The following is a 27383-nucleotide window of genomic DNA, read 5'->3' as shown; positions in this document are numbered from 1 at the left end:
TAACATTTGTGCCCATCTTCCTCTATTTTGTATGTCGGATGCCACCACAGCATAGCTTGATGAGTGGTGTATAGGTCCACACCTGGGATCCAAACCCACGAACCCTGGGCTGCTGAAGCAGAGCACAGGAACTTAACCACTATGCCCAACGCTAGCCCCACTGAATCACTTTAAAGAATGAATTTAAGTTACTAGGAAAACTTCTTAAATGGAACATCTCCTTCCCTGATGTTTAGGATTCAACAGCTGAGTAAATACTCACTGTACTCCAGAAGGAGAAAAATATGTCTGTTTCTCAGAAGCTCTTTTCTGGATAAGAAAAAATAGATAATAATTATCAAAAGGGCTTGATGGGTGCTCCAGGAAAATGATAATGTATTAAGAGAAGATTACAATCCTCAGCTTATAGTTTCTTGATGTCAAGTGTGAGACACTTTTTTTCCCTAAATTTGTCTTTTTAAATATTTCTTAAACTAGAACGCCCTTCTCCTTTCAATCTAATGTAGGAATAATCAAATGAAATGAATAAATGTATGAACAACAAAAATGAACACAGTCTTTGGAAAGTTCGCTTACCCTTAAAGTCAGTCCAAATAGTACCTTTTCTCTATATTCCAGATTAAATGATTCCCTGCCTCAGGAACGACTGAAAATTAATGATTACATTTATACTTCAGATTATATCAGCGTTTATATACATTTTGTTTCTCCTACAGTATCTGGCATAATGTCGGTACTTAGTAGATTCCAAAGAAATCTTCATTAAGGGATTTAATTTAATAACTTAGATTGACAATCACTAAAGTGCCAAGTAGTATGCTAATTGTTAACAACATTAGGACCTAAATAGCCCAGTGCCTATATGAATGCTCACATCAACAACAATCTTCAATGATAAGGTAACACTGAGGAGCGCTCATGGTGCCTGCCGGGTGCCAGACAACTGTGCTGGCTCTTTATACGCTCTTCCTCAGTGTTTCCCAAACTTGCCAAACGATACAAATCATCTGAGATGTATGCTAAAAATGAAGGTTCTCAGGCCGCTACCTGGAGATTTTGATTCAGTAAGTCTAAATGGGTCCAGGAACATAGATCTTTTTCAAAGGATGGTTCTTAAGATTAGGTAAAATGTGGGGAAAACTATTTTAACCCTCACAGCAACACTTTGAGGTAAATAAGATGCATTTATGGAGACCTAGAACTTTCTGTGATGTGCTCAAAGTCACACACCTAGCAGATAACAGAGCTAATGTTCAAAATTTGTTCTGCATGCCACAAAGCCAACAAGTCTACTACCTGACTTTTTTAGCCAAGGCAAGCAAAAGGGTTTAGGATTATTTCTGTTCCTCAAACTTGAGGAGTGCCCTCAAATGAGGTACTTGGTTGAAGTGAAGCCAATTTCCAACCAATTTAACTGGAACCAGGATGTAGAGAATAGGCTGTGGCAAGAGCTAGAGTGGGTCTGGCCTGGTGTAAACTCTGCTTTGTTGTGACAAGGAAAACCCAGCTGTTTTGGGGTTTCTACCTTTGCCTCTGTGTCTAAGGGCAAGCTCTTTCCTCAGCTAAGGCAAGCAAAGGGCTTTACGATTATTGCTGTTCCTTCTTCAGTATGGGCAATAGGCCAGGTGGCATTTCCAAAGGCAACAGGCATTTCTCAGTAAAGCCATAAAGACAGTTCTGCCTGTGCCCTCCCAGGACGAGTACCACTGTACCTATTGTGGTGTGCTAAGTTTTCCTCAGTTTTTCTGCATGGGAACTTCTCTCTGTCCTCAGATTTCTGAGTAAACAATGTCAATATTTACCAAGAATTTCTAGGAGCATAGAGAACGTTGTGGGCAAAGTAGATCCAACTGTTGGGATGTAGTGCCTTAAAGACCTTAGGTTTGAGATGATATGAGGGGAAAAGAAGGCTACTGGTAACTCTGTCCTGTGTGCAGCTACTTTATTTACCTTATTTATTTGTTTTTCTTCTGCACTTAACGTTGAGATCCTTTAGAATAGGGATTGTTTCTCGTTTATCTTTGGATTTCTAGCACAGGGAATAATATAATGAACGTACAATACATTTGTAGTAGGAATTTGCAAAAGAGTTTAACTATGTGATCTTAACCAAATAGCCAAATCTTATTTGGTCTCAGTTTCTTTCTCTGAAAGGTGTGAGTAATAACAATTGGTACCTCTCTCACTGGGTTGTTGTGCTAATGAAAGGAGAAACGTATGAGCATCCTGTAAACTATAAAACATCATATGTGGATATAAGGCAAATGGATTATGTCCCATTCATCACTCCACCCATTCTGTGGTGCCTCTCACAGTGCCTGGCCCAGAGTAGGTACTCAAACAATGCATAACAACTAATCTGAACCTTAATTTACCATGAGCACAGCAGCACAGTGCTCAATCTCACTAAATTCTCATTTCAACCCCATAAGGGAGTTACTGATATTATCATGTAATAGATGCAAAAGCAAAGCCTAGAGAGACCAATGACTTGCTCAAGGTCACATACAGCAAGTTGTGGTAGAGCTTGGACTGAACCATGCAGGTATCATTTCAAAGTCCTTGTTCTTAAGAATTAACGAGCAAGAATGGAGCTCGGATTGATAGAGGAGTTAAAAGAGAAGAGGGGGAAGGAGAAGAAAATACATAGCTAATAACTTAGCTAATGAACAGACAATATAGAGAAGATGTCAAATAATATTCCTAAGCATAAAATGTATTTAAATCTAAGATATTTTATTTAAAGATTTTATTTTTCCTTTTTCTCCCCAAAGCCCCCGGTACATAATTGTGTATTTTTGGTTGTGGGTCCTTCTAGTTGTGGCATGTGGGATGCCGCCTCACCATGGCCTGACGAGTGGTGCCATGTCTGTGCCCAGGATTCAAACCAGCGAAACACTGGGCCACCAAATAGGAGCGCACGAACTTAACCACTCGGCCATGGGGTTGGCCCCTAAGATATTTTGTTTAAAATAAACATTATTCACTACCTCAATACACACACTTTAAGAAAACGAGAAACAAACTCCATAATCAATTCCTCCAACAAATCTCACCACCAAAGTATGATGAGTATGTTGAAAGCTCTTGAAACTGTCAGCATCTGCTTTGCTAGGGCCCATCTCATCTGATCATTTATTTGACAGAAGAACAGCTACAGCTTCTGCAGTTTTCCTTAAATCGCTGAGATTCACCGCCACCCCCCCACTCCCCACCGCCCCCAATTAAATCACCCAGTGACAGCAGCAATTCTATTAGGCTACTTTCTTAACTCGGTCAGAAGGCAGAAAGATAACAAGGTCAGGCTTGCAACAATATAAATCATGTTAAGAACCATCACTCAGTGGCTTGGGATCCAAATCAAAGCTATGAAATCCAGGATGACATTAGATGTTGAAATGAAAAATACCAACCGTGTTTTCCTGAGACTCGGGCATTAATACACAGCCACATTTTATATAACAGTCTGCTCAAAGGATTAGTAAAACAGAGGCTGCAAAAACCTGGAAATCCTCCGACCCACATTAAGCTAATTGAGTTGGAGACATCCGATTCATCACATTTGAAGCCTGATTTATAAGCAACTCACCCTGCCCTGGAGCAGAAAGCGAAATGTTATGAGCTAGCTGTTCTCAAAATTTCAAATCCAGCAAATCTGAACCTGTCAATATCCTAATGGTACAGGGAAAAGGAGAAGAATCCAATTCAAGTGCACTTTTGTGACGCTGATGAAAAAATAAATACCCGGTGCACATTTTATGACTGACATTTTATGACTGACATTTTCATGAACAGTCTAGCCACAAATCGGACACCCTCTTGTGCCTGAATCCTACAGAAAAAATTGCATCATCATTTTAGCAAGCTGATGGGGTAATTTGAAATCAGTTCTTTGCTAGGATGCAACTTCCCTTCCACATAAAGAAAACAATCTTATGACCGTTAAAACTTGAATTCAGAGAGGCAAGATATTATAGTTCTTGGCTTGCATAGCTGGTAAAAGGTTATGATAATAACTAATAAACACAGAAAATTGCCTTCGGAGTATACATGAAAAATACTGAAAGAAATGGGATCAGAAGTGGAGGTTCTACATTTAGAGCACTCTCCTGAAGCCAAGCACCCTCAGTCCTTCTTGTCTGGGGGAACCTGCTGCTCTCTGCTGCTGAGAGCTGCTGTTGCAACCAGGTGTGGCTCACTGACACACTGGATCAGAAGACCTCCTCCTGTTTTTCTCTGACACTTAGAAGAGATTTCTTCTCAGAAGGACAAGCATTCCTTACCCAGGCAGAAACTGTGAGGCAGAGAAATGACAATCATAGATTCTTAGAGATGGAAGGGAGCTTGAGATTCATTCCTCCCAGAAATTCTTAACCTTGAGTCTGTGGTCCTTAGGGAGTTCACAGATGGGATTTAAGTGATCCATATCATCCCCAAAGTTTTATGAGAAATTTTTGTGGGTATATATTGTGTATTGTTTTGTTTTGTTTCTGGGAAAAGGGCCCATGGTTTTTATTAATTTCTCAAAGGGGCTAATAACTTCAAAAAGTTTAAAGAGACTTGTTCAATGTCTTATCTCATACGTGAATCATCTCTACAATATTTCACTTAGAATTTTCTAGCCTCTGTTTGAATAACTCCAGTGACAGGAAGCTCACTATCTTGTGAGGCAGCCCATTCTATCTTTGGACAGCTCTATTAAAAAAAAAAAACAAAACTTACAAAACTGGACTCTATCTTCTCATTGTTTACTCTAGAGGTCATGGTGTCTACAGAAATTGTATATAATAGTTTGTTCAAAACAAATTGAAGCCAGGAACTACCATGTCCCCTGAGCTGAGTCTATTCTCCAAGAGCAACATCACTCATGCCTTTGATGTTTCCATCTGACATGGTTTTAATCCCCTCACCAGTCTATTTGCCCCTTTCTGGAAGCACTCTTACTTTGCAGCTATTCTCCCTGAAACATGATTCTCAGATCCTAATGCCACTCTCTGGAACAGTGCAGAATTATCATCTCTTTGTTCTTGATATGATAATTCCATTACTGTAGACGAAAATCCCATTGACTTTTTCGAGAGCCCCACATACTGACAACTTGAACTGACTGTTTGCTGAACCCCCCAAGCTCTTATTTCTTTATCATGTGTTGTTTTTTCCTTCTCCATTGATCATTCTAGAAAGTGGGAATGAGGAGAAGAGAAAGGAAAGGCAAATGGAGAATAGAAAAATAGAAAGGGAAAGTGGAGGTAGCCACAGGGATCTAGGGGAGAGTGGGATGTGCTTTAAGTACAGATAGTAAAATTCAAGCTGACAACCACCTCCTTAGTCTTAATGACTGCCCTAAATTTATTTATTATTATCCTCAGTACACAAATGTGGGAATGAGGGTTCAGAGAGCTTCAGTGATTTCCTGAATGGCACACTCCCGACACCAAGCCCACACTGCCCTGCAGCTCTGGGAAAACACCTGATAAGAGAAATAATAGTATTGCCACTATGTAGATTGGTCTTTCTGATATGGATCTTTTACATTCTGGTTTTATAAAACTATCTCATCAATGGTTACATGAATACACAAAGTGATATCAGACTTAACTAGTGATGAAATAGATGTTATTCTTACTGAATCAAACTGGATGCACACAATTTAGCTGGAGAGTTTTAGAATGAAAGACATTTTGGTCCAATATCAACAACCTCACTTTGGCCCTTTGGGAAAGCTGAAAATTGGCATAAACAAATAAAAAGTTAGTGATAACAATTTCCAGCAACATCGCATAGAAATGGGAATAAGTAAACCTCTGTGACCTGCTGAGGAGAACACACCTGCTCCCTGCTTTTCTTGTGAAATAGAGGAATAAACTCTGGTCTGGGAATCTGGGACCTAGATTCCTGTCTCAGCTTTAGCGTTAACTGTGTGCCTGTCCAGGCAAAGTCTCATGACCCATCTGACTCTTAGTTTCTTTATGTATAAAATAACAGAATTAGACTATATTATTTCACATGCTTCTCCTCAGTTCTAAGTTCCATGATTCTGTGTTCTTACTATTGAATATCAGGTCATCTGACTATATAGGGAATTTACTGCTTGGGTCCATGCAGCACATGATCTAAATAATAACAAGGTATCATGCTGTTCGAGTAGGGGCTCCCTTTTCTAATTCACATAAATATGTTGAATGGATAGTGGCAGCTCCACTTTAATTGTACATAATAGAGAAATAAGCCTATTTTTAGAAATGCTATAAGTTTTATATTGCTTGTTTCTAATTAAAAGCTGGTAATATGAATGTCTTATTGTTCTCTGAGAAAATAAACCACCAACAAAACAATTTATTAAATTCCTTCACATATAATATGAGGAGATAAAACCAGAAAATCTCTAGAGTTCCAGTTCTGAAGTTCAATTACTATCATTTCAAGCTAATTTTTACAAGTGACCCATGACTCTATTTGTGCCCTGTGGCTTCATGGCCCTTAAGGTGGTAGCAGGGAGGTGATTCTCCACTAGTGTGATGTATAAAGGGACTTCAGTAAGAGCCTCTTGAAGACATTTTAAATGAATTTACCTGTGACCCAAAATTGGCCGCAAGCTCTAACACACTCAATGTTCTGCCAATAAAAAAGGAACAAATCATGTGCCTTCCCAGTGATGCTGGTGAGTCAGCTGGCCTGGGGAAATACCTCTTGGGAGCGTCGCATTGGGGTTAAATCCACCTGCTTGACACTGGCAATTCCTCTGTGAGCCGGGGAAAATCAACTCAGCTTTCTCTACCATATTTTCTCATAAAATATTTTCATTTTCTTTTAAATAAGCATTATGGGGTATCCTTTGTATGTGCCTATAGAGGAATTCAAAAATTGCCTCCTGGAATACCGTTTGTGCTTAGCACTCAGTTACACATTTCTGTTCACTAAATGATTCATGCTCATCCTGATTTCCCTAACAGAATTAAGTTCCTCATAGAGGCTGTATCTCTCACTTCCTTTATTGTCTCTCATGGTGTTTAGAAGAGCTCTTGTAACACACATGCAATCATTCAGTCAATGCTATGGCATCATGCAGTTCAAGACAGCAGTTCTCCAAAGTTCAGGTGTAACAAGGTCACCTGGAGGGCTAATAAAAATATAGATCCCCAGGCTTAGCAAAGTAGGATGGGGCTGGGCCTCTGTGTGATTCTGATACTTTGAGAAACACTCAAGTTTGAGAACCACTGGCTTAAGTAACTTAATTGGAGTAATGGCAGGCACAACAGATGCTGGACAGAGAAAACAGCAGTAGTTAATAATAGAAACTGTTCAAGTTGAGGCTCTGCCATTTCTGACCAACGTATTTTTAAGGAATTGTTTAACTTCTCTGGGCCGAAAGTTTTCTTCCTCACCACCCCTCCTTTTGTAATATGGGAAAGTTGGACAGGATCAGTGGCTTCTTGACTTTCCTGATCTTGATCACAATAGGAAATATATTTTACAGCATGAGTCAGTATACACCCAAACACACCCACACTAAACTGAAAAAAATATTTCTACTTGTGATGTACTCTTATATTTTCTACTCTATTCTAAAATCACCAAGTAAATTGATTTCACTTCTACTAATGGGTCAGTTGCAGTTTGAAATTGGATTCAAACTGGATTCGATGATTTCTACTGTTCCCTTCAGTTTTCAAACTGTATAATTGCATTTACTGATGAATAAAATAGGGCTGTGGCTAAGAGAGAGGGGTCTGATGTCAGTCTAGCTGGTTTTATATCCCAGTTCTATCAGGACTAACTGTGTGAACTTAGAAAAGTTTTTTCTAACTTCTTTGTGCCCATTTTCCTTGTCCATAAAGTGGGGAAAATAAGAAAACTTATCTTATGGTGTGGTTGAATGGAATAACTCAATACCTGTAAAGCATTTAGAATACTGCCAGCATGTATTAAGAATTCAATAAATACTACACTTTATTATTGTTATTATTTCTCCTAAAACAGTCTCTAGACGGAAAGCTTGCTGAGTGGATACAAATATAAAAAAGAAGAATTCACAAAATTGAATTTTAGACCTTAGCAACTGCATCATACCCTCTCTCCTGACAAGGAACCTAGTTGTTTTGTTAAACAAACATAAATGAAGAAATAAAGACTATTGCTACAACTAAAATCTCCTTGTTGAAGAGAACCCCAGGTTAAAGTGCACTTGATTTCAACAACAACAAAATTACACCATAGGAAATGGTGCTAGAGTGATCCTTTAGAGTTCCAAGAAGTAGGATTTGATCTATATTTAGACTTAGAGGGGTATGATTATAAATACATTGCTAGACATAGAGCAAAACTGCTTCTATTTTCATAGATTAATAATAATATTCTCTAGACGTTTAACGTGGTTAATGTATGATATCAGTAAGTTTGTTAAATAGCTCTATTTCATTACTCAAAGCTTACTAGATATCAGCTTGTTACCATGAAATAACGCTTTTTAATTTTTTAAGTAATAATTTTTAAATAAACACACCAGGAATTGTATAATTAAATCAATGCTTCCCTCCCAGTAACTACCTTGAAAGATTATACACATGTTCTAACATCTTCCATAACTATCCACTAAGGAAAGTATATTTCTTTATGCTTCTGTATAGTCTTGTTTGGACTACTCAAAACCTGGTCATGACCCAAACTTATTTGCTACACTTTGTTTGAACTAGCCAAAGTGACACTCACTTTCGTATGAAAGATAACCATTTTGGATAATGTACCCTTGCTTAGCTGAGGTGGAGATATTCTGTAATGTAAAGCCATTATCTCAATAACAGCAAGTATGGAGATATGATAATAAGAGCATATCTTTATTGAGAGCTCAAAGAGTTGATTGCTCTTAAATTCAGATTTGTTCTTGCATACACCTACATTTCCTACTTTTTAAATATAAAATAATTACCATTTATTGAGTACCTCCTAGGTGCTATTCTGAAGACTTTGCATGTATTATCTCAAATAATCCCTACAGCAATGCCGTGAGTTCCATATCATTATTTACAATAGGAGAGGTGTCGATAGATTTGCTAAAGGACACAGCTAGACAGCAAAGGAGCCAGAATTTGAACATAAGTAGGTCTGATTCTAAAGTCCATCAGCTTTCCACTGTATGCTGTTACTCTTATGGATTAGCTAGGAAAGAGTTAAAAATCCTACAGCCCAATCAATGTCAACACGTATTTATGAATGTATGTGTGAGATTTGGAATCATTTCTATGTGTCTTTGCTAAAAGAAGGAATTGAAAACATGCTCACAAAAGGGTTGCAACTCCAAGTTTTTTAATGGGGGAGGGGTATAAGAGTTATGTATCATTTTAGAGCATCAGTAACAACAGCATCATTAATAACAGTATTAATTACTATCCTTTACTGATAGGCAGCATCTCCGAGCTTTAGGGACATTATTTCTAATTCCTACAGAAAGCCTTGGCAGTAGTAAAATCTTAGTCTTAAGAAGAACTTCTGTGTGTTAACTGAGCTAACTCTTTAGGAATATCTGCAGCTACAAATAATCACTAATGACACTTACTTAGGATTATTATAAACACTCCTCGTTTTTAAAAAACCAGTTATGCCTTTTATACATAACCTAATATTTCTTAGAGAAAATTCATTACTATTGTTGCTATAATTATTATATAGATGAGAGAAATAGGACATTTGGATGTCATTCTGTTGATTTATCTTTCCAAAGCAATGGTGGGAACTCATTAACCCGTAGTGGGCTAGTTCTAAAGAGCATTCTTGAATTATGAGATGCTGTGGTAGGTCCTATGACTATTATTTTCTTCTTCCCTTTTTCCAACTCCTGGCTTAAATATCCAGTATTATATGAGGTATGTTATTGGTACCCTTTCCAATTAATAATAATTGAAGCAAAAAATGTTTGATTTGCATAGAATTTCAACCAGGAGCTTTTGTGCTTGGATTCAGTATATGTCTGTCAAGGCCATGTTTCACTCAACCATTTCCTCTTACCAAGGTCTTGGCCTGGAACAAAATGCATTATTCACAAGTATGTAAATCTCTGCCAAACCTGTCTTATGTTTTTATTAACTAAGAGCTTCTCAATTTAGCCTCACAAATCTCAGCTACTTCCCCAAGACCAGATGCTTCCTGAACCATCAGCTCAGCTACTTCTGCCATCTAGTGGCAAGAAACAGAAATGAAAGGATTTTACATTTTGGAAAATTACTAATTTTTAAAAAATAGTAACATCAGCTTAATTTTCTAATTAGTAATATTACTAAAAAACACGATTGCTAGAAATTAAAAAAATACATTGTTTTTTCAGTTGATGATGAGGACCCCAAGACTATTATAGTCAATTATATCTCTTAAGATATTTTCTTTCTTTCTTTTTTTTAAATTATTGATCAAGTAACAAGTATTTAAAAGGCATTCGGTGTTTGGCCAACATGATCCTAGGCACTATAGAGGAGTGCATATTTTTGTATGTATAAAATATGATCCTCTTGGGGGCCAGCCCCGTAGCCAAGGGGTTGGGTTCACGCACTCTGCTTTGGAGGCCCAGGGTTTCACCGGTTCCAATCCTGGGTGCAGACTTGGCGCCGATCATCAAGCCATGCTGAGGCAGCATCCCACATGCCACAGCTAGAAGAACCCACAACTAAAAATACACAACTTTGCACCAGGGGGCTTTGGGAGAAAACGGAAAAATAAAATCTTAAAGGAAATATATATATATGATCTCCTTTTACTAGAAACTCATAACTCAGTTAAAAAAATAGAAATATCAATCCACTAAGGGCTAAACATTGTGGTGAATTACTCACTGCTTCCTGGTCTCCTCAGTAGGTCCCTCTCTCCGTAAAACCACAACATGGTGGGCTTGTTTCCTGTTTCAGTCCTCAGCGTTCTCTTCCCTCTGTCCTGAGCGATCCCATTTATACTGCTTCAACAACACTGAAGACTCCCAAGTTTCCATTTCTACATCAGAGCTCTCTGAATTCCCAGATCTTTATTTCAAAATCCTTCTACCTGGGTGCAACATAAATATCTTGAACTCAATTATTCAAATCTAAACTCAGGATCTTTTCTTCCCACCCTAAAATCTGCTCTTCATCTGGCGTTCTTGATTTCATTTCATGATACCTCTTCTATGCAATTGGTCAAATAAAAAATTTGTGAATTAACCTCTATTTCTTTTTCTCCTCTACTTTCTATACTTAATAGGTGTCAGAGTCCTGATGATATGTCTTCCTAAATAATCTTTCTAATTGTGGGGGACTGGAATTGGCCACCCCGAGATATGTCTCTTTGGCACGAGGATTATTTGGGGTTGGTTATTTTTAAAAACTGCAGACATGAGAGAAACTCTGAAAAGCAGAAGTTACCCTTTGTAGGAGACATTTACCTTTGTAAAGGGAATCTCCATCTGTATCAGGAAGAAGGGGGAATAACCTCATCTCTAGAAACTCTTACCAATGCAGAAGGCAAGGACTTAAATCTGCATAATGACCTTACTCTTCTTTACTGTGCTTTTCTGGTAATCTCCCATAACTGACTCCCCCCACCCCCAACATCCTCCTTTGTCTTTAGCTGAGAGTGGTATTTAAGGTGACAGCTTCTGCCATTTTGGTGAGTTACTCAATTTTTCTGGGTCTCTCCCATGTACACATATTATAAAGCTTTGTTTAATTTTCTCCTATTATTCTGTCTCACATGAATTTAATTCGTTGTCTGGCCAGAAACACCCAGAGTGGGTCTTCCTCCCCTACATAATCAACCCCTCCCAATGCCTCTGCTTTATCTTAGAGCTTGTCCACCTGTCACATTTTACCTGATGTCCTTGATTGTGATATCACCCTTTTCTTGTTTTTCTTCCACTCTGCTACATGACATGAGTAATGATCTAATTTGCAAATCTGACCAGGTCTCTCTCCTTTTTTAATTGTGTAGTCACTCCTCATTACCTATAAGGTGAAGTCCAATCTCCACATAAAGCTCTTCATTTTCTGTTCCCACCCACCTCCCTTGCTTTATGGGCTTTGGGCCCAGTCCTGTACCCCTTTTTAATCCTTACACCGCTTCCCTCTGCCTTACTCAACTATCTGTAATTTCCAGAATTCTTCTGTAGTGCTACACAATTACTAGTGTCTAGGACAGCCTTGACCTTTCTCCCTTATCTCCTACTTCCTTCAAGTCAAAAATGACCCCCTCTATAATGCTTTCTCTGACCACACTCCTCCCTAGCTCTCCAATCTCAGAGAAAATTAAACTAGGTCTTGGGAGAATTTACCTCTTCTTTGCTGCTTTCTTTATTGCACATAACATGACATATTGTATGTATACATCTCTAAACTTGTGAATCTAACTATAGCGTGTAAGTTCCTCTTCGTATCCTCAGGGAATAACATAGAACCCAGCATTCAGTAGGAGGTCAAAGAGACTTTACTGTACAAATGAATGAATGAATGAATGAATCAATCAATCAATCCATACACATAAAAGATTCTGTTCATATTAAAATTAATTGCATCTCAGAAATCCTAGATGATTTTCCCAATGTTACCCAGCCACAAAGTGCAGAGTCAGGATTCAAATATATATTTTTTGGCTCCAAACCCCATGATGTTTTATAATAATCACAATACTTTCTGCTTGGAGGTAATGAAAACCTGGACTGGGATGGTAGCTGTGGATAGAAAGAGGAAGGTGAGAACAGCAAGACATTTGAAAACAAAGAAAGAAATTAAAGTGAAAAAAATTTCAAAAATAACCCCAAAGTTTCTAGTTTAGAATATTGAAATAACACTAATTCATACAACTCCTAATAACAAAACATCAATAGCAGTAAGGATAGCTAACATTTTTGTGTATTTCTTATGTTTTAAGCTCTGTGCTAAGATTTTGTATAGATTTTCCTCACAAACTTCACAAAAGCATATGAGTTGATGCCACTATTTTGCACATAAAAAACTCAAGGCTTAAGGAATTTAAATAACTTGAGGAAGCTCACACAGCTAGTAAGTAGAGGACTGGGTATTTGTATCTGGTTGAGTCTAATTCCAGGGTCAGAATAAATTTTTATGCTATTATTTTCTATTGGTTGTATTAGCCATAGTCTATGTGTCTGTTGTAGTATTTCCAAAAGTGTATGTATCCAACCAAAAAATAATTTTATTTGGCACAAAGCGTTCCATGACCAAACATGTTTGGGACATACTGTGTACTAACCATATCCCAATCTTAGAGGTTTATGTGCATATTATCATATTAAAGATTCTTAGAAATACTTCAATAAGTTATTAGATTTAACTTCTCAAATGTTTTCAGCATTCACCCCCTTATTTTCCTTATAAAGCTGACCAATTGCACCAAACACGCTTTGAGAAATCCTGGTCTAGTTTCATTGTAGATGCCAACAAGAGAGAAAAAAGAAAAGCAAAATAAAAATAAGATGTGGTCCAGCTCATAGAAGCTTACACATTTATTAAGAGCAAGGATAATGGCATATCCAGAGGAAAGGACAATACGTAGTTCAACAAAAATTATTTAGAACAATAGAATGAGGTATATATAAAAATGCTAACTATGCAGGACACACTAACTTCATGTGTTATAGGATATTATGACCAGCTGGAGTCAGGCAAGAGTTAATAGGAAAAGCTTCATGGAGGGAGAGGATTTATTGCACTATTGGTTAAATTGTACTTTCCTATAAGCAGGCTCTGGCAACTCTGGTAAGAAAATAGTCAGTGGAACAAAGTAAACTTTGTTATTTTTCTTGTCTGCAGTTCTGTATATCAGCTTCCCCATGCCTGAGCAATCCCCCCTATAATGTCTCCAAACTTGTACAACCTATGTATTCTCCATATATGTTTTCCCATATATATTCAACAAATGCCCAATTGTCAAAGTGTATGTAAGTCTATCTCAACCTCTCATACTCTCACTTTCCAGTAAAGCTTCCCAGAACTGTTTACTCCAATTTCAAAGAGAATTAGAGGACAGAAAATTATATTTATCTGATTAAAGCAATTCACACCAATCTATGAAAGATAGCTTCAATCTTCCTTGTAAATAGTCATTGAATCTAAGACAGCTTTGACTGTAAGACACACCATTTTTTATGTAACCTAGAAGGTGCTGCCAATTTTAATTGCAAGATGCCATTGCTTTTAGGACACATCCAGATTTCAGATATGAGGAACTATGAGGTTTAAAATTGATTAAATTCTGTATCAGTGATGATCTAATAAGGGAGAAGAGGACAACAGAAAGGGAAAAACAAGAAGTCTGAGCCTTGATTTCCTGTTCATTTTAATGTCAATATCACCAACCTTCCAGAAGGCAATTATTCATAACAGTGCCCATATTGCCACTTACAAATAATTAGTATTTGTTGAAAGACTGAGGATATAATAATGAATAAAGCGACATAGACCCTGACCTTGAGGATGTGGGGGACTGGCATTGGCCAACCCAAGATATGTCTCTTTGGCATGAAGATTATTTGGGGCTGGTTACTTTTTATAAACTGCAGACGGGAAGGAGGCTCTGAGAAGTGGAACTTGCTTGCCCTTTGTTAGGAGACATTTACATTGTAAAGGAAATCTCCATCTGTAAAGGTGTTTCCCTCTCTGTACCAATATGAAGGGGGGGATGACCTTATCTCTAGAAACTCTTAATCGGTGTCAAAGGCAAGGACTTAAATCTGCATTTGTTTACTGTACTTGTGTGGTAATCTCCCATGATCGACTCCACCTCCACCCCCAACATCCTCCTTTGTCACTAGCTGAAGATGATATTTAAGGTGGGGGCTTCAGCCATTTTGGAGAGTTGCTCACCTTGCCTGAACCTCTCTCATGTATACATGTTATAAAGCTTTGTTTAATTTTCTCCTGCTATTCTGTCTCATGTGAATTTAATTCATTCTCCGGCCAGATGAACCCAGAGAGTGTAGAGGAAACGTCGTCCTCCCCTACAAGGGCATCAGTATAATGATGGCAATACTGATAGTAACTTTATAAAAATAAAACTAATGGTTATGAAGTAAAAGTAGAATTTAAACAACCACTTGGTTTTCTGGTCTAACAAATGTCATCTTAACATGAAACAGAACATAAAGAGTAGCTTTATTCATTTATTGATTGATAGTTGAATGTATAACTTCTACGTTGCTTATCTCTGAAAATGATGATAGTTTATAAAATTAAGCATATATAGGATACAAGTTAAAAAAGTGAATAACCAAATAAAAATTACAGAAATAGATCTTGCCAGGTCCTGAGAAGGAGAAATGTGAGCACTGTGGTAGGCTGGATTTACCTGGGTTCTAACCAATGACACACGTACCTAGTGTGCAGAGCATATCTCAATGTGAAAAATTCTGCAAATGCTCAAAACAAAGTGTGTCTCTTTTGCTCAGAAAAAATTGCTATAATCTTCAAAAATTTTGCAAAAGGAAACTAGGCCCAAATACAACTTTTTGTCATGGGAGCAGAATTTAGTCCCTTGGGAGTTTACTAGTAGGTGGATTAAAATGTTTTAAAGACAGAACATATTTTCCTTCTGTTGCCTCATAATGTTCTCCTCTCTCACTACTCTTCATGATTTTCATTTAGAAAATCAAATTTTGTACACATTCTCTTATATTTTATGGCTATTTTATTTTTAGGAATAAGGCTATATGAAAAAAGAACCTTCGATTTTTATATACATGAAGTCAATAAACGAAAATTTGAATCTAAGACCTCTTTAAAAATAGCAGAACAGTTTAGAGGAAGATGACATAGCAGAAGTGATAAACAATACAGTCTTTGGATCCAGAGAGACCTGAGTTAAGAATACTAGCTTTTCTATTTACTAGTTCTTTGGTTGAAGGTAACTATTTAATTTTTAAATCGGGTATCATACCTCACAGAGATAAAATGAGATAAATGAAATAAGTGATTTTAAGGTATTTGTCATGGCAGCTGGCTGATGATAATAACAAGATCAAAAACAACCTTTGGTGAGTGCTTACTATGTGACAGGCACTTTCTAAGCAGTTTACATGTATTATTTCATTTAATTAGTACAAAAATCTTATTAGGTAAATATTATTATTACCTTTGTTTTACAGATGAGGAACCTGAGATAGAGAGGTTAATTAACTTGATCAAGTTCACACAGCTACTAAATGAAAGGACCAGGATTTAAATCCAGGCATTCTTATGTCCAGGTTCTTAAAAATAAGCCCGCCCACCCTCCCTCCCCTGCTTTTCCTCTTCCTTTCTCCCTTTCTCTGTCTCCATCTCTCTCTCTTTAACAAATACTCTGTAAAGGGTACTCTGCTAGGTGTCTGGAGTCTCAGATTATACAAGCTTTAGGAATTTGAATTTCTGTTGCAGAGAAAGAATAAATAACAAATAATTAGAAGTCAGGTCCCCTAGAAGAGTAATATGGATATTGAAAATCATGTTTTACTGCTCTGTGTTTCCCCATCACCTATGATGGTGCACATAGTAAACACTCAATTAATATTTACTGAATTGACCTAAACCGAAAAGAAAATTCTCATGCTTTATTATAAGCCACTTTCTTCTGCAAAAGATTCTAGGTAGCATCTGAAGAGAAAGCATCCTCATCTTGAGGCACAGAAAACAAATTCCCTTGAGTTCACCGCTAAATTGCATTTGGCCTTCCAACCCCATACTTCACACTGGCCAAGGCATAATGAAAACAGGCTAAGCAAGCCCATCCATCAGCCAGGCAGCGTGTGTGCACCAGAGGCAGATGAATCTCAGAACCGAGGCTTTGAGTGATCCGTGTGATGGAAGAAACAATTGCCAGACCTGAAACTGAGATTACTCAGCTAATGATTCAGAGCCTGCTCGACGCCACATTTAAACTGTTGTCCAGCAATCTCATTCTGTTTAGGCGGCCATAGGTAAATTTCCTAATTAATATTAGAGAGCCACATTGCCTCTGAAGCAGGATTCAGGGGGCATTATCTGATTATATTTTTTGCCTCCTCACTCTTCTCCCTTCCAGTGCTTGACCTGAGAGTACCAGACAGATCAAAGAAGGCAAAGAGGTTGAAAATATGGCAGGTCTGATTGAGAATTTGTAACTTCTTCGCATTTCTCTAGGCCCAATAGCTTCCTTTATGAGAAAATAAGACAGATTTTAATCACGGCAGGTTTTCCAAATACTTGAACTGTGATAATATCATAACCCCTTAACAACTTGACTGGGAAACGTGCCCTGGTGCTATAAAAATACATGTGCTTCAGCCTCATAGTGCAGCCCTGTGCTGGAGAGCGAGCCTCGTGCTCATCTTTTCAAATACATTCAGTAGCTTCAGGTTGGCAGCCTGAAATCAACCACGGTGGGAGTATCTACACTATGAAATTGGCAAACTCTACCCATCAGGTTGTTTTCTTTTTCTAGAATAATCGTGCACATTTATCCCTATCACTATTGCTGATTGAAGAAAGGTCCACAGTCTCTTCATTAAGACAATCTAAAAGTACATCTTGTTCAGCATAAACAACACCTCTAGAGAGGTCACAAGGGAAAAGTCCTGGCTCCAAAATAGCTACCTCACAGCCTGGGTGCAGAAGTCCTGGGGGAACTCACCTTCCCATTCTCTTCACAACACCTTGGGGATCACACCACTGAGCTGGTGGTTCCAGAGTGGAGAAAAATCTATTCTAAACTTGATGCTTCATATCAGAAGTTTATTATTTATAGGTGGCTACTTTTTTTTTTTTTGGAGGACAATTAGCCCTGAGCTAACATCTGCTGTCAATCCTCCTCTTTTTGCTGAGGAAGACTGGGCCTGAGCTAACATCTGTGCCCATCTTCCTCTACTTTACATGTGGGGCGCCTACCACAGCATGGTGTGCCAAGCAATGCCATGTCTGCACCCGGGATCCAAACCAGTGAACCCTGGGCTGCCAAAGCAGAACGTGCGAACTTAACTGCTGCGCCACTGGGCCGGCCCCGCATAGGTGGCTATTTTTAAAATTGACATGAGATGCCTAGAGTAAAAGATATCACTACAGTAAAACTATAAAAACCAATATTTTTTTAAAAAAGAACAGAATAAGAAATAAGATAGAAGAGAGAAACAGAAACAGAAAACCCAAGCTAAGGAAAACCACCAAAGTTGATACTTAATTCTGAGATTCATGGAAAACAAAGAATAAAGGGGAACTAGGAAAATTCCTTTATATCTGAGATCAGATCTTCAGAAAAGCAAACTTTCTCTTAACTCTAATAGATATTGTCCAAATGAGGCATTAAGGAGCATAACACATGGTGTAATCACCCAAACTGTAGATGTTCAGATAGTTACATTACAATGTATATGCTGATAACTTAATAATATACAAAATGAAGGTCCTATCATGCTTTTTTATTTTGTTCATATTTTTTACTGTGACCAGGCTAGCTTTAGACTGGCCTCAATTATCCTACTCAGCTTGCAGCCTTTGGGAGCTGCACTGTAGAGTTGACTAAAAAGGAAGCGCTAGGAAGAGGAGAAAGACAAGTTGGGAGGGAAAAGAAGGAAGGGAGGCTCCACAGAAGTTCTTACAGGGGTTCTTCCAACCAGTTAGAAAGAAAAAACTGAAATTGCAATACTCTCCATGCAATCCAGTCTCCCAGCTCTGTCCCTTCTCGGTGCATTCTGGTCAGCACACAGAGTAAGAATGAGCATTTCTTTGCAAAGATGAAACTGTCCTTAAACAAAGAAGGTATTCATCTGACCACAGAATAGAATCATCGATTCCTAGAGTTAGACTGGACCTTAGAGACAATTCTGTGTACCCTCCCGCTGAAGGAGTCCTTTCTCCAATACTACTACCAGGTTGTCATCCAGGCCTGGGAGATGTCTGGGGACAGGGAACTCCTGCTTCACACAGTACTCTACATCTTTTTGGGGGTAGCTCTTACTGCCAGGAGTCATGGTCTTATAATGATCCTAAATATACATTCCTGTTTGTTATGCCCGGTGGTCGTGCTTCTGCCCTCTGGGTAACACCAATATCATGTTTTCCACATGATAGCCCTTAAAGTGTAAGAAGGTAAATCCTCTATCCTCCAACAATAATCTTTTCTTCTCCAGGTTAAACACACCCATTCCATCAGTCATTCAATGATTTCCAAAGACACTCTGGGAAGAGTTGAACAATGAATTCCAGAGGCATAATATTTACATATTTTTTACATATTACAAAATGTTTACTCGAATTTGACAATCAGCATAATATTTTAATTAATTGGTGGTAACTAGAGCTAATTTATTTGACAATATATTTTTAGGATGCTAGAGTATTTAAAATGTATCAAAGTTTGGAACTATAATAAACATAATTTAGCCTTTCTTTGATGTTTTGGAAGGTATAATAAGATCCCAGAAAGCATCAGGGTCACCTGTATGGCTGTATTTTTTTACTGTGACACAGCTACATGGAAGTGCTGGTAAAGTGAATGTTCTGGCTAACAAAACTAAAGAAAATTTTCTTTAGCAATAGCCAAGGAGTTATTTGGTAGTTTCTTGGTTTTGTTTGGTTTTTCATTTCAGTTCTCTTGCATTACATCTTTGACTCCGGTTCCATTTTTCTTTTTTAACTTTAATCAACATTTATAAGCTTTTATCCAAAGTGCAAAGTCCCACAGCATCAGCAAAGAAAAAAGAGTAATTTGCAGTCAAGGAGCACAGAAAATCTTGATTCTCATTTAATTGTCCCTTGTCAAAATACTGTTTATCAAGAAATTATTTAAAATTAAAGAGAAAAGGTAGAAAGTGTTAGAAAACTTTGACACCAAATAGAAGGAAATACAGTGTAAAACAGAGGTGTCGATGAGCTAACTCACACATATTCCTTTTTAGTCTAGATGGTAGGGCAATTACGAGGTGTTACTGCATTATATTTATTTCCTTTGTTTTCTCTGGGACCGGGAATAGAGATGGAGAGAAAGCATTTGAACGAAACCTTGATACACACCTGGGCTTTTTAAATATGCGGTCAGTTTATTTTCCTTTTGAGATTTTCACCCTTGGCTCTTTCCTTAGCCCATTCTCAGCAACTAAAAGGATTTTCCCGACATTCAAACAACTGTGAGAACAACTGCCCTGGGTCAAGAATTCCAGGTAATCCTCCAAACCACAGAAAGACCTTTGGCAACCATAGGCCACTGGAATGTTTTAAAGAACCGCATTTAATTGGGCCCGCAAACATTGCCCTGAACAGTGCCGACCAACCGCTGCCACCGGCTCTAAAGCAATCTAACTGACCTTCAGAGGAGAGATGTGAGACTGCAAGACGTATCCGTGGACATTTTCTATTTGAGACAGGTTCTTTTCCGATACATGCACGAGTTCAGGGCCTCTCACTTCATGGGTTAGTCGAGGTAAGGAATGATCGTGTGGAGCATCCTCATCTTGGTATCGATACTTCTAGGAGAAAAGACAAGAAAGGAAAAAAAGCATTAGTGTTTGCAAAGGTTCTGAACTTCATATTCTAACTCCATTTACGGGATACAGTAAGTACCTAGTGTCGACGTCACCAAACAGGCTTTGCTGCAGGCTCTTTTTGATGGTCACCACAAACCAGCTCAAACGCAAGCTAAACCGAACCAACCATCAATATCGACCAATGCTACTGACTTGTTTTTGCCTGATAACGTACTATCTCTGTTTATAAGCTACAGAAGTGCAACAAGTGTAACTGAGACAATCTACCCAAGTAGGTGAGGAGGTAACCCTCTAAATGACTGGAGTAGCTAAGTATGTGCTCAAATTTCTAAGTCAAGGATGGAGAATAAAAAGTACTGAGCAAGAAAACAGAATTCTGATACAACCCTTTCAGGAAACTTAATTTTGCTTCAGAATATGTGAAAGGTTTAAGTTCCCACGGAAATGAAGAAAAATTTTTTTACCCACATTATTTGTATTGGACTCAAAAGGAAGACATTTTTCTCTTCCTTTCATACCCAAAGAGGAAAAGCATTGATTTGGGTTAGTCAGATTTGGGGACAAAAAAAAAAAAAATCACAATTTCCAGGTATGGAGGTTTTTTTTTAAAAGAACTTCAAAAATCAGGGCAAAGGGTCAGACTACATTCAGATAATTTCCTGAGGGGAAAGAGGTCATAGTTCCCTTTCTCAGAATCCTTTTTCCTCTTTTCTTTACCACCTTTCTTCTACATGCCTGTAACAGTCAGAGCATCCTCAGACAAAGGCCATCCTTTGAGTCTTCCAAGTAGACCTAAGGAAGCTGGCAGAGAGGGAAAAAAGTCAGGACAAGGAATGGTCTGAGGGAATGTAGCCATGACCATGGGGTCAGTCTCCATCTTCAGCCTTGGCCTAGGTCTCTGTCCTATATTTCTATGTCTCTTTGTTTCTCTCCCCTTTTCCTCCGGAGCTGCACCACTAGAGTCCACTGTTTCAAGGCAGTTGGGCTACCTGGGAAAGAAAAAAGAAAACATTCTACATCCCACCTCCAACCCAGCTAATAAAATGCTAGTTTGTCTTACTTTGTCTTTTTTCCCTGTGCATGGACCAGGGGTATTAGGGACAGGGGTCCAAACATCATCGTAACACTGTGTCAAGCTTTACTGTGATGTCTTACCTCTTCCCAGTGTGCCATTACTGTTATCATCAACAGTTATTTTTATCATGTCAGATTACTAACAGTATGTCTTCCTACAAATCATGCCTACAGTTTTTTCATTTTTAAGGTAAAAAATATGATTTCTTGGACATCAGTTCTCAGTTTGACTCATAATCTGACATTAACAAGAACTACCCAGGGTTGGTAATTCAATATGTTGTCCATTCTTACTCAGAAGTTGATTATCAGTACTTGTATTTTCCAGGGAGGCTTTCTGCAATGTTCCAAGCTTAATATTTGTTTCAAAAGAAAAACTACAGCTAACAGTTATCTTTATTGCAGTTTGAAAGGACTCTCATCTCTTTCTTCCATTGAAATCCTTCTTACCTATGATGCTCCATTTCACTTATGAGAAAACTAACACTCAGAGAAGTTAAGGGACTTGTCTAGGGTCACCTAACCAGTGGGCATCAGAGTTGGGGCCCTGTCCACATAATTTGAATCTGATTCCTTCCTCTTCTATCATCAGCCTCTCCTCCACTCCCATAAGGAGATGAAGCCCAAGTCTGATAACTGAATTAGCAGCTTGGTAGAAGACACATCATTGAGAACACACAACAAAATGAGGTTGGAGCATTTCTGTGAATTGCAAAGTACCATACTTCTGTTTTCCCAAACCTATGAATAATTTGGGAAGTTAATCTGCCTCAGAAACATGGGTTCAATTTAACATTTATTCTTGATCAGTTATGTGTTCATTGGGAGTGGAATAATGTCATACATACGCCAATTTTAGTGTCTCTGGCTTTCAGCCCATCTGCCCTCCACATCTCCTTTCCCTCTTCAGTTCTCTCTCAGGGATGTACTACCATCTATCCAGTCACCTGAGCCAGAAAAGTGGGAGTCAGTCAGTCTCCATCTTCTCTTTCACAGTCCACCATCTGCCAATTTAATAAATCACTGAGTCTGTGTAGTTTATATCTTAAGTAATTCTTGAGTCTACTCCATCTTCCTTCCCCACCACCAACCACTGCCCACATTTAGGTTCTCATCAGCTCTCGGCTAGGCCACTGCAACAGCCTCTGGACTGGCTAGACTGCTGCTGAGATTGGCCCCTTCCTCTCCATTCTCTACAGTGCACCAGGGGGCTTTGTGCATCACAAACTGACAAAGTCCTTCTGTTTAAAATGCTCCCATGGCTCCCACTGCCCACAGGAAGAGCTCAAGATTCCTTACCCTGCCATGAGCTACCACCCAACACCGCTAGATAAGCTGAGCCCCCATTACTTCTGAACTCTTTTATCTCACCACTCCCACCTCTGGGTGGAATAAATAGATACAAACAAATCATTACTTCTAGTTATTTGAGCTTTTTAACAAATTGTGATAAAGTGTACACAACATAACATTTACCATCCTAGCCATTTTTAAGTGTACAGTTCAGCAGTATTAAGTATATTCACAATAATGTATAACCAATCCCCAGAACATTTTCATCTTCAAAACTGAAACTCTATACCCATTAAAAAATGGCTCCTCATTTTCCCTTTCCCAGCCACTGGCACTACCATTTTACTTTCTATTTTTATGAATTTGACTACTCTAGATACTTAAAATCATACAGTAATTGTCTTTTTATGACTGGCTTGTTTCACTTAGCATAAAGTCCTCAAGGTGCATCCATGTTGTAGTATGTGTCAGAATTTTCTTACTTTTTAAGGTTAAATAATATCCCATTGTACATATATACTACATTTGGTTATCCATTCATCTGTCAATGGAAATTTTGATTGTGTCTACCTTTTTGATATTGCGAATAATGCTGCTATGAACATGGGTATACAAATATCACTTCAGAAGCCTGCTTTCAGTTCTTTTGGATATATACCCAGAAGTGGAATTGCTGGATCATATGGTAATTCCATTTTTAGTTTTTTGAAGAATTTTTTAAGCTTAAAATTTAACATATGTGAAGCCATATTCACATCGTTCACGACAGTCAGGAAATGCTTGTGTTCTGAAACATAAAGATGTAAGGGCACTAAAAGTAAAATTTTTCAAAGTTAAAATGATTACTGTGGTTCCTCAAGGATTCCTACAGTAGGATTCAATCAGTTCAGAGAAATATTTCATTCAGAAAAATATACATCCCACTGAATTGTTTGGATAAATAATTATCAGGATACAAATGATACACTTAGTTGAACTTATGTGGTGTTGCAAAGAACTTAAATTGATTATTCCCATAAATTTAAGACCCATTTTAAAAACCAAGAAGGCGTTAAATCAGATGTTAAAGCCAATCTTGGTGCTCAATTAAAATTTTATTAGTAAAAATTATTCATTTTAATATTCATTGATCTTTTAGGCCTCAAATTTGACATTCTCTTTCCTGGGAAGGTTTCACAAACTGCAAGTTTGAGATTTTATGGGTGTTCCCATAGCTCCCTATACTCCCCCAATCAGAAACTCTATCATGCTCTCTGCTTGTGACTTTATTTTGTTAGTTTTTACATTTAACTATAAGATTGCCTGAGGACTGGGACCATTTAGATCCTGTTCATCCTCATATCTCCAGTCCTTAGTCCAGCAACTGGCACATACGTTCCATAAGTATTTGTTGAATAAATTTATGAATGACAATTGAACAAATGGATAAAATGGGTATCAGTCGTTTAAACTACAAAGTTATTTTAGCTGCTGGATGCAACCTCTTTCATTGTAAAAGATTATGAACTCAGGTTCAAGCAAAAAAGACAACTGCATCATTTGCTTGACACAATCTTAAAGGATATCAGATTCTTAAGTATTATATACGCTCTCCTCATCGTGCCTTTCTGTAGTAATATATATGAAGAATATAAACTGAATAAGAACAAGTTTTTAACCTTGAGAAGACTATACATTATTGAGTTATACATATGTGCAGCCCAGTCATGATACAGAGTGATAACCACTCTAAGTATAAACTGACTTCTGTGAGAGCAGAAATGGGTCATCAACAATTCTGTCTGAGGGTTCCCAGTTTGAAATAGGATCTAGAATGATGATGGAAAGAGGTAAGAGGTATTCTAAGCAAAGGCAATAACACGTGCAGAGAGGATAAAGGATAGGAGGGGATGATGTTTTGAGGGAACAGTGAGATCTTAAAGTAGATTGTAGCAGATGCTATTTTACCCCCACCCAAATCCATGGCAATCTCTTATACATTCAAGGCCCATGTCTGCAAACTTCTCAGGAAGATTGTCCTTGGGTAATTTTCACTCAGATGTATCTGGGAGTTATACTGGAACCCCCAACTCCCACACCTCAAAGTGAAACAAACTCAGTGGTTCAAATTACACTCCAAAGCACCTGATGAGATCAATTTGAAGCTAGACTACATCTGGGCTTACATTCTTGCAGAACTTCTTAGTGCTTCCCTTACTCCCTTAAGAGTTTCTCTTGGGAACTACCTCCCATAAATCATTCGCACACTAATCCCCATTTTAGGTCTGCTTCTGGTGAACCTGATGAAAGATTTGGATGGAGCCTGGGATGTGAGGTGGAGTGTGGCAGGAGACAAGGCTGAAAGACAGATTGCTATTTATTGTGGAACCATCAATAAATAAAAGGGAACCATCAGAGGGAACCATCCAAGAGACCTTGGACCTTACAATACTCTTCCTGGTGCCAGGCAAATATTCCTCTCTTCTTTTTCTTCCAGTTTTCTGCAGGAGATGACTAAGCAAGAGATAACAAGAAGTGGTGAGAAGTACCAAATTTAACTCAAATACAAGCTTCCAAAGGAATCACTCTGATATGTCAGAGTGGAATCTCTCTGCTTGGATTCAACTTTGGCTGGACAAAAATGATTTTTTGATTTGTAATACTAAGATTAATATTAATGTTAACACTAATGTTAATATTAACAGAAATACTAATCCTAACACTAATGCCAATACTAAAACCAATAATAATAGTAGTTACAGTTAATGTGCCAGGAACTGTGCTAAATGCTTTATACACATCATCACATCTGAGAGATAGGTATTATTTTTCTCTTTATCTGAGACTTGGATAGTTAAGAATTTTTCCAAGATTACAAATCTGGTGAATGGCAAGCTAGGATTCAGACATGTTAGTCTGACCCTAGAGCTAGAATACTTAAATATCCTTCTAAACTGGTTAGGTCTCAAAGATCTCAAGAGGCCAACTTTATCTTCAGGAAATATAACTCATAGGAAATCTTCAAGAGTCATCTAACAAGGGAGATTAAACAACTTCACAGAGGTCACACCCTGATTTAAGAATCAGCTCTAATATTCTGGGTAATTCTGAGCCATCTTTCATTCTAGGTCTCATCAATTAGGTATCGATGCCATTCTGTGCACCTTTGAGGGTTTCCATATTGGTTGTAAAAGAAGGGCTGTTTGAAGAAGGCCTCTGTTTGAAAATCTGTGCCTTCCTCTTTTCCTCTACTCAGTTTTGTCCATTGGAGGGGACTCTGGAGCAAAAGAAACTTTTGTAAACAGATTATATTTTCTCTCCTAGCTCTTATGGGAGTGAGGTAGAAGATGTGCTCAAGACAGGGAAGACTGATGTACTATTCATGTCCCCCTTCTTAGTTCATTTTGTCCCTGGCTTCTGGAAACCTATCCCCTTCCTCCTTCTGAAGCTTAGCTCCCCACTCCTGGACTTCTTCATCAGGCAAACTTTTCCAGGTTCTTGATAATTATATTGTGTCACCTCTTCTTGGAAGCATTCTCTGAGTGCTAAGCTTGAAAGAATGTCCTTCCTTTATGCTCACATAGTGGTCTGCACAGATCTGTGTCACTGAGTAGCAACTTTATACTTCAATGGCCTGTCCATATGACCGTCTCTCCTACTAGCGCACAAGTACCTCCAGAGCGGAGATGGCCTTATATTTATCTCTGAATCTCCAGTGCCCCACTGATGGCTGACATACAGTAAGGGACCAATAAATGTGACTTTAACCAAACTAAACTTAAATAATCTGAGCAATAATATGATATAGCTGATCAAAAAGCTGAACCTCCCAGCTGAACCTGCATGCTATCATACTCACACTCCTTTTCTACCACAGGGCCCCCCATACGGATGGACAAAGGCAAAGATGTCTGACCAGTTTCTGCTCACTACATTCTGCTGATGTCTGTGTGAGTCACAACCATCCTGAGTTATCCAGAATTCAAACACAGGAGCCTACATGCATCTGACTCATCACCAAACGTTCTGTGGCATAGTTGGGAAGATGGCGCTACACTGGCAGAGTGTATGATAATTGAGGGATAAGTCACAAATCATTCAAGGCCTCATAAATAAAAATCTGGGTCTATCTCTGTTTCTGCATAAAAAGTGCTCTGCTTCCCCCTTGCAGCAGGAGTTGGCACTGTTCTGATGAGAGAGAGAGAGATAGAGAGAGAGAGAGAAATGAATCAAACTCAGGGAGAGCAAGAACATGTTTGTGTGCTCTTGAAGGTAAATAATATTAGAATATATAACAGTTAGTGAACACTATCCATGAACACCTTTTTAAGAATGTTATAGAAAGTATCCCATTTAAGACTTATAGTAATGTTACGAAGCAGGTACAAAAGTAAGGAATGATTACAGTTTCTTATCCAAAGCCTAACATTTAGGAAATGCTCAAAACCTGTTAGTTCCACTGCTTCTGTTAAGTATACTGACAACATTCTCGGTGTCAAGTCTTTTTTTTTTTTTTTTTTTTTTTTTTTTAAGATTTTATTTTTTCCTTTTTCTCCCCAAAGCCCCCCGGTACATAGTT

At 38.2% G+C, this 27383-nt stretch overlaps 1 protein-coding gene across 29 annotated transcripts in view; it reads right to left on the bottom strand.

The window, feature by feature from the left end:
• DLG2 (discs large MAGUK scaffold protein 2) overlaps positions 1-27383 on the bottom strand; it is a 1837299-nt gene that overhangs the window by 915164 nt on the left and 894752 nt on the right. For 18 of the 29 annotated variants that reach the window (XM_023646512.2, XM_023646513.2, XM_023646519.2 and 15 more), the window contains one exon: positions 20279-20440. In XM_023646512.2, coding sequence (XP_023502280.2) covers positions 20279-20440 — 162 coding nt within the window. The remainder of the gene's footprint in view (positions 1-20278; positions 20441-27383) is intronic. The other 11 variants (XM_023646509.2, XM_070274265.1, XM_070274269.1 and 8 more) reach the window with 1 other exon arrangement.

Source organism: Equus caballus, chromosome 7 (assembly GCF_041296265.1).
Source record: "Equus caballus isolate H_3958 breed thoroughbred chromosome 7, TB-T2T, whole genome shotgun sequence".
Classification (NCBI taxonomy): domain Eukaryota; kingdom Metazoa; phylum Chordata; class Mammalia; order Perissodactyla; family Equidae; genus Equus; species Equus caballus.
The sequence above is the reverse complement of the archived record's forward strand: the minus strand, read 5'-3'. Positions and strand labels throughout refer to the sequence as shown.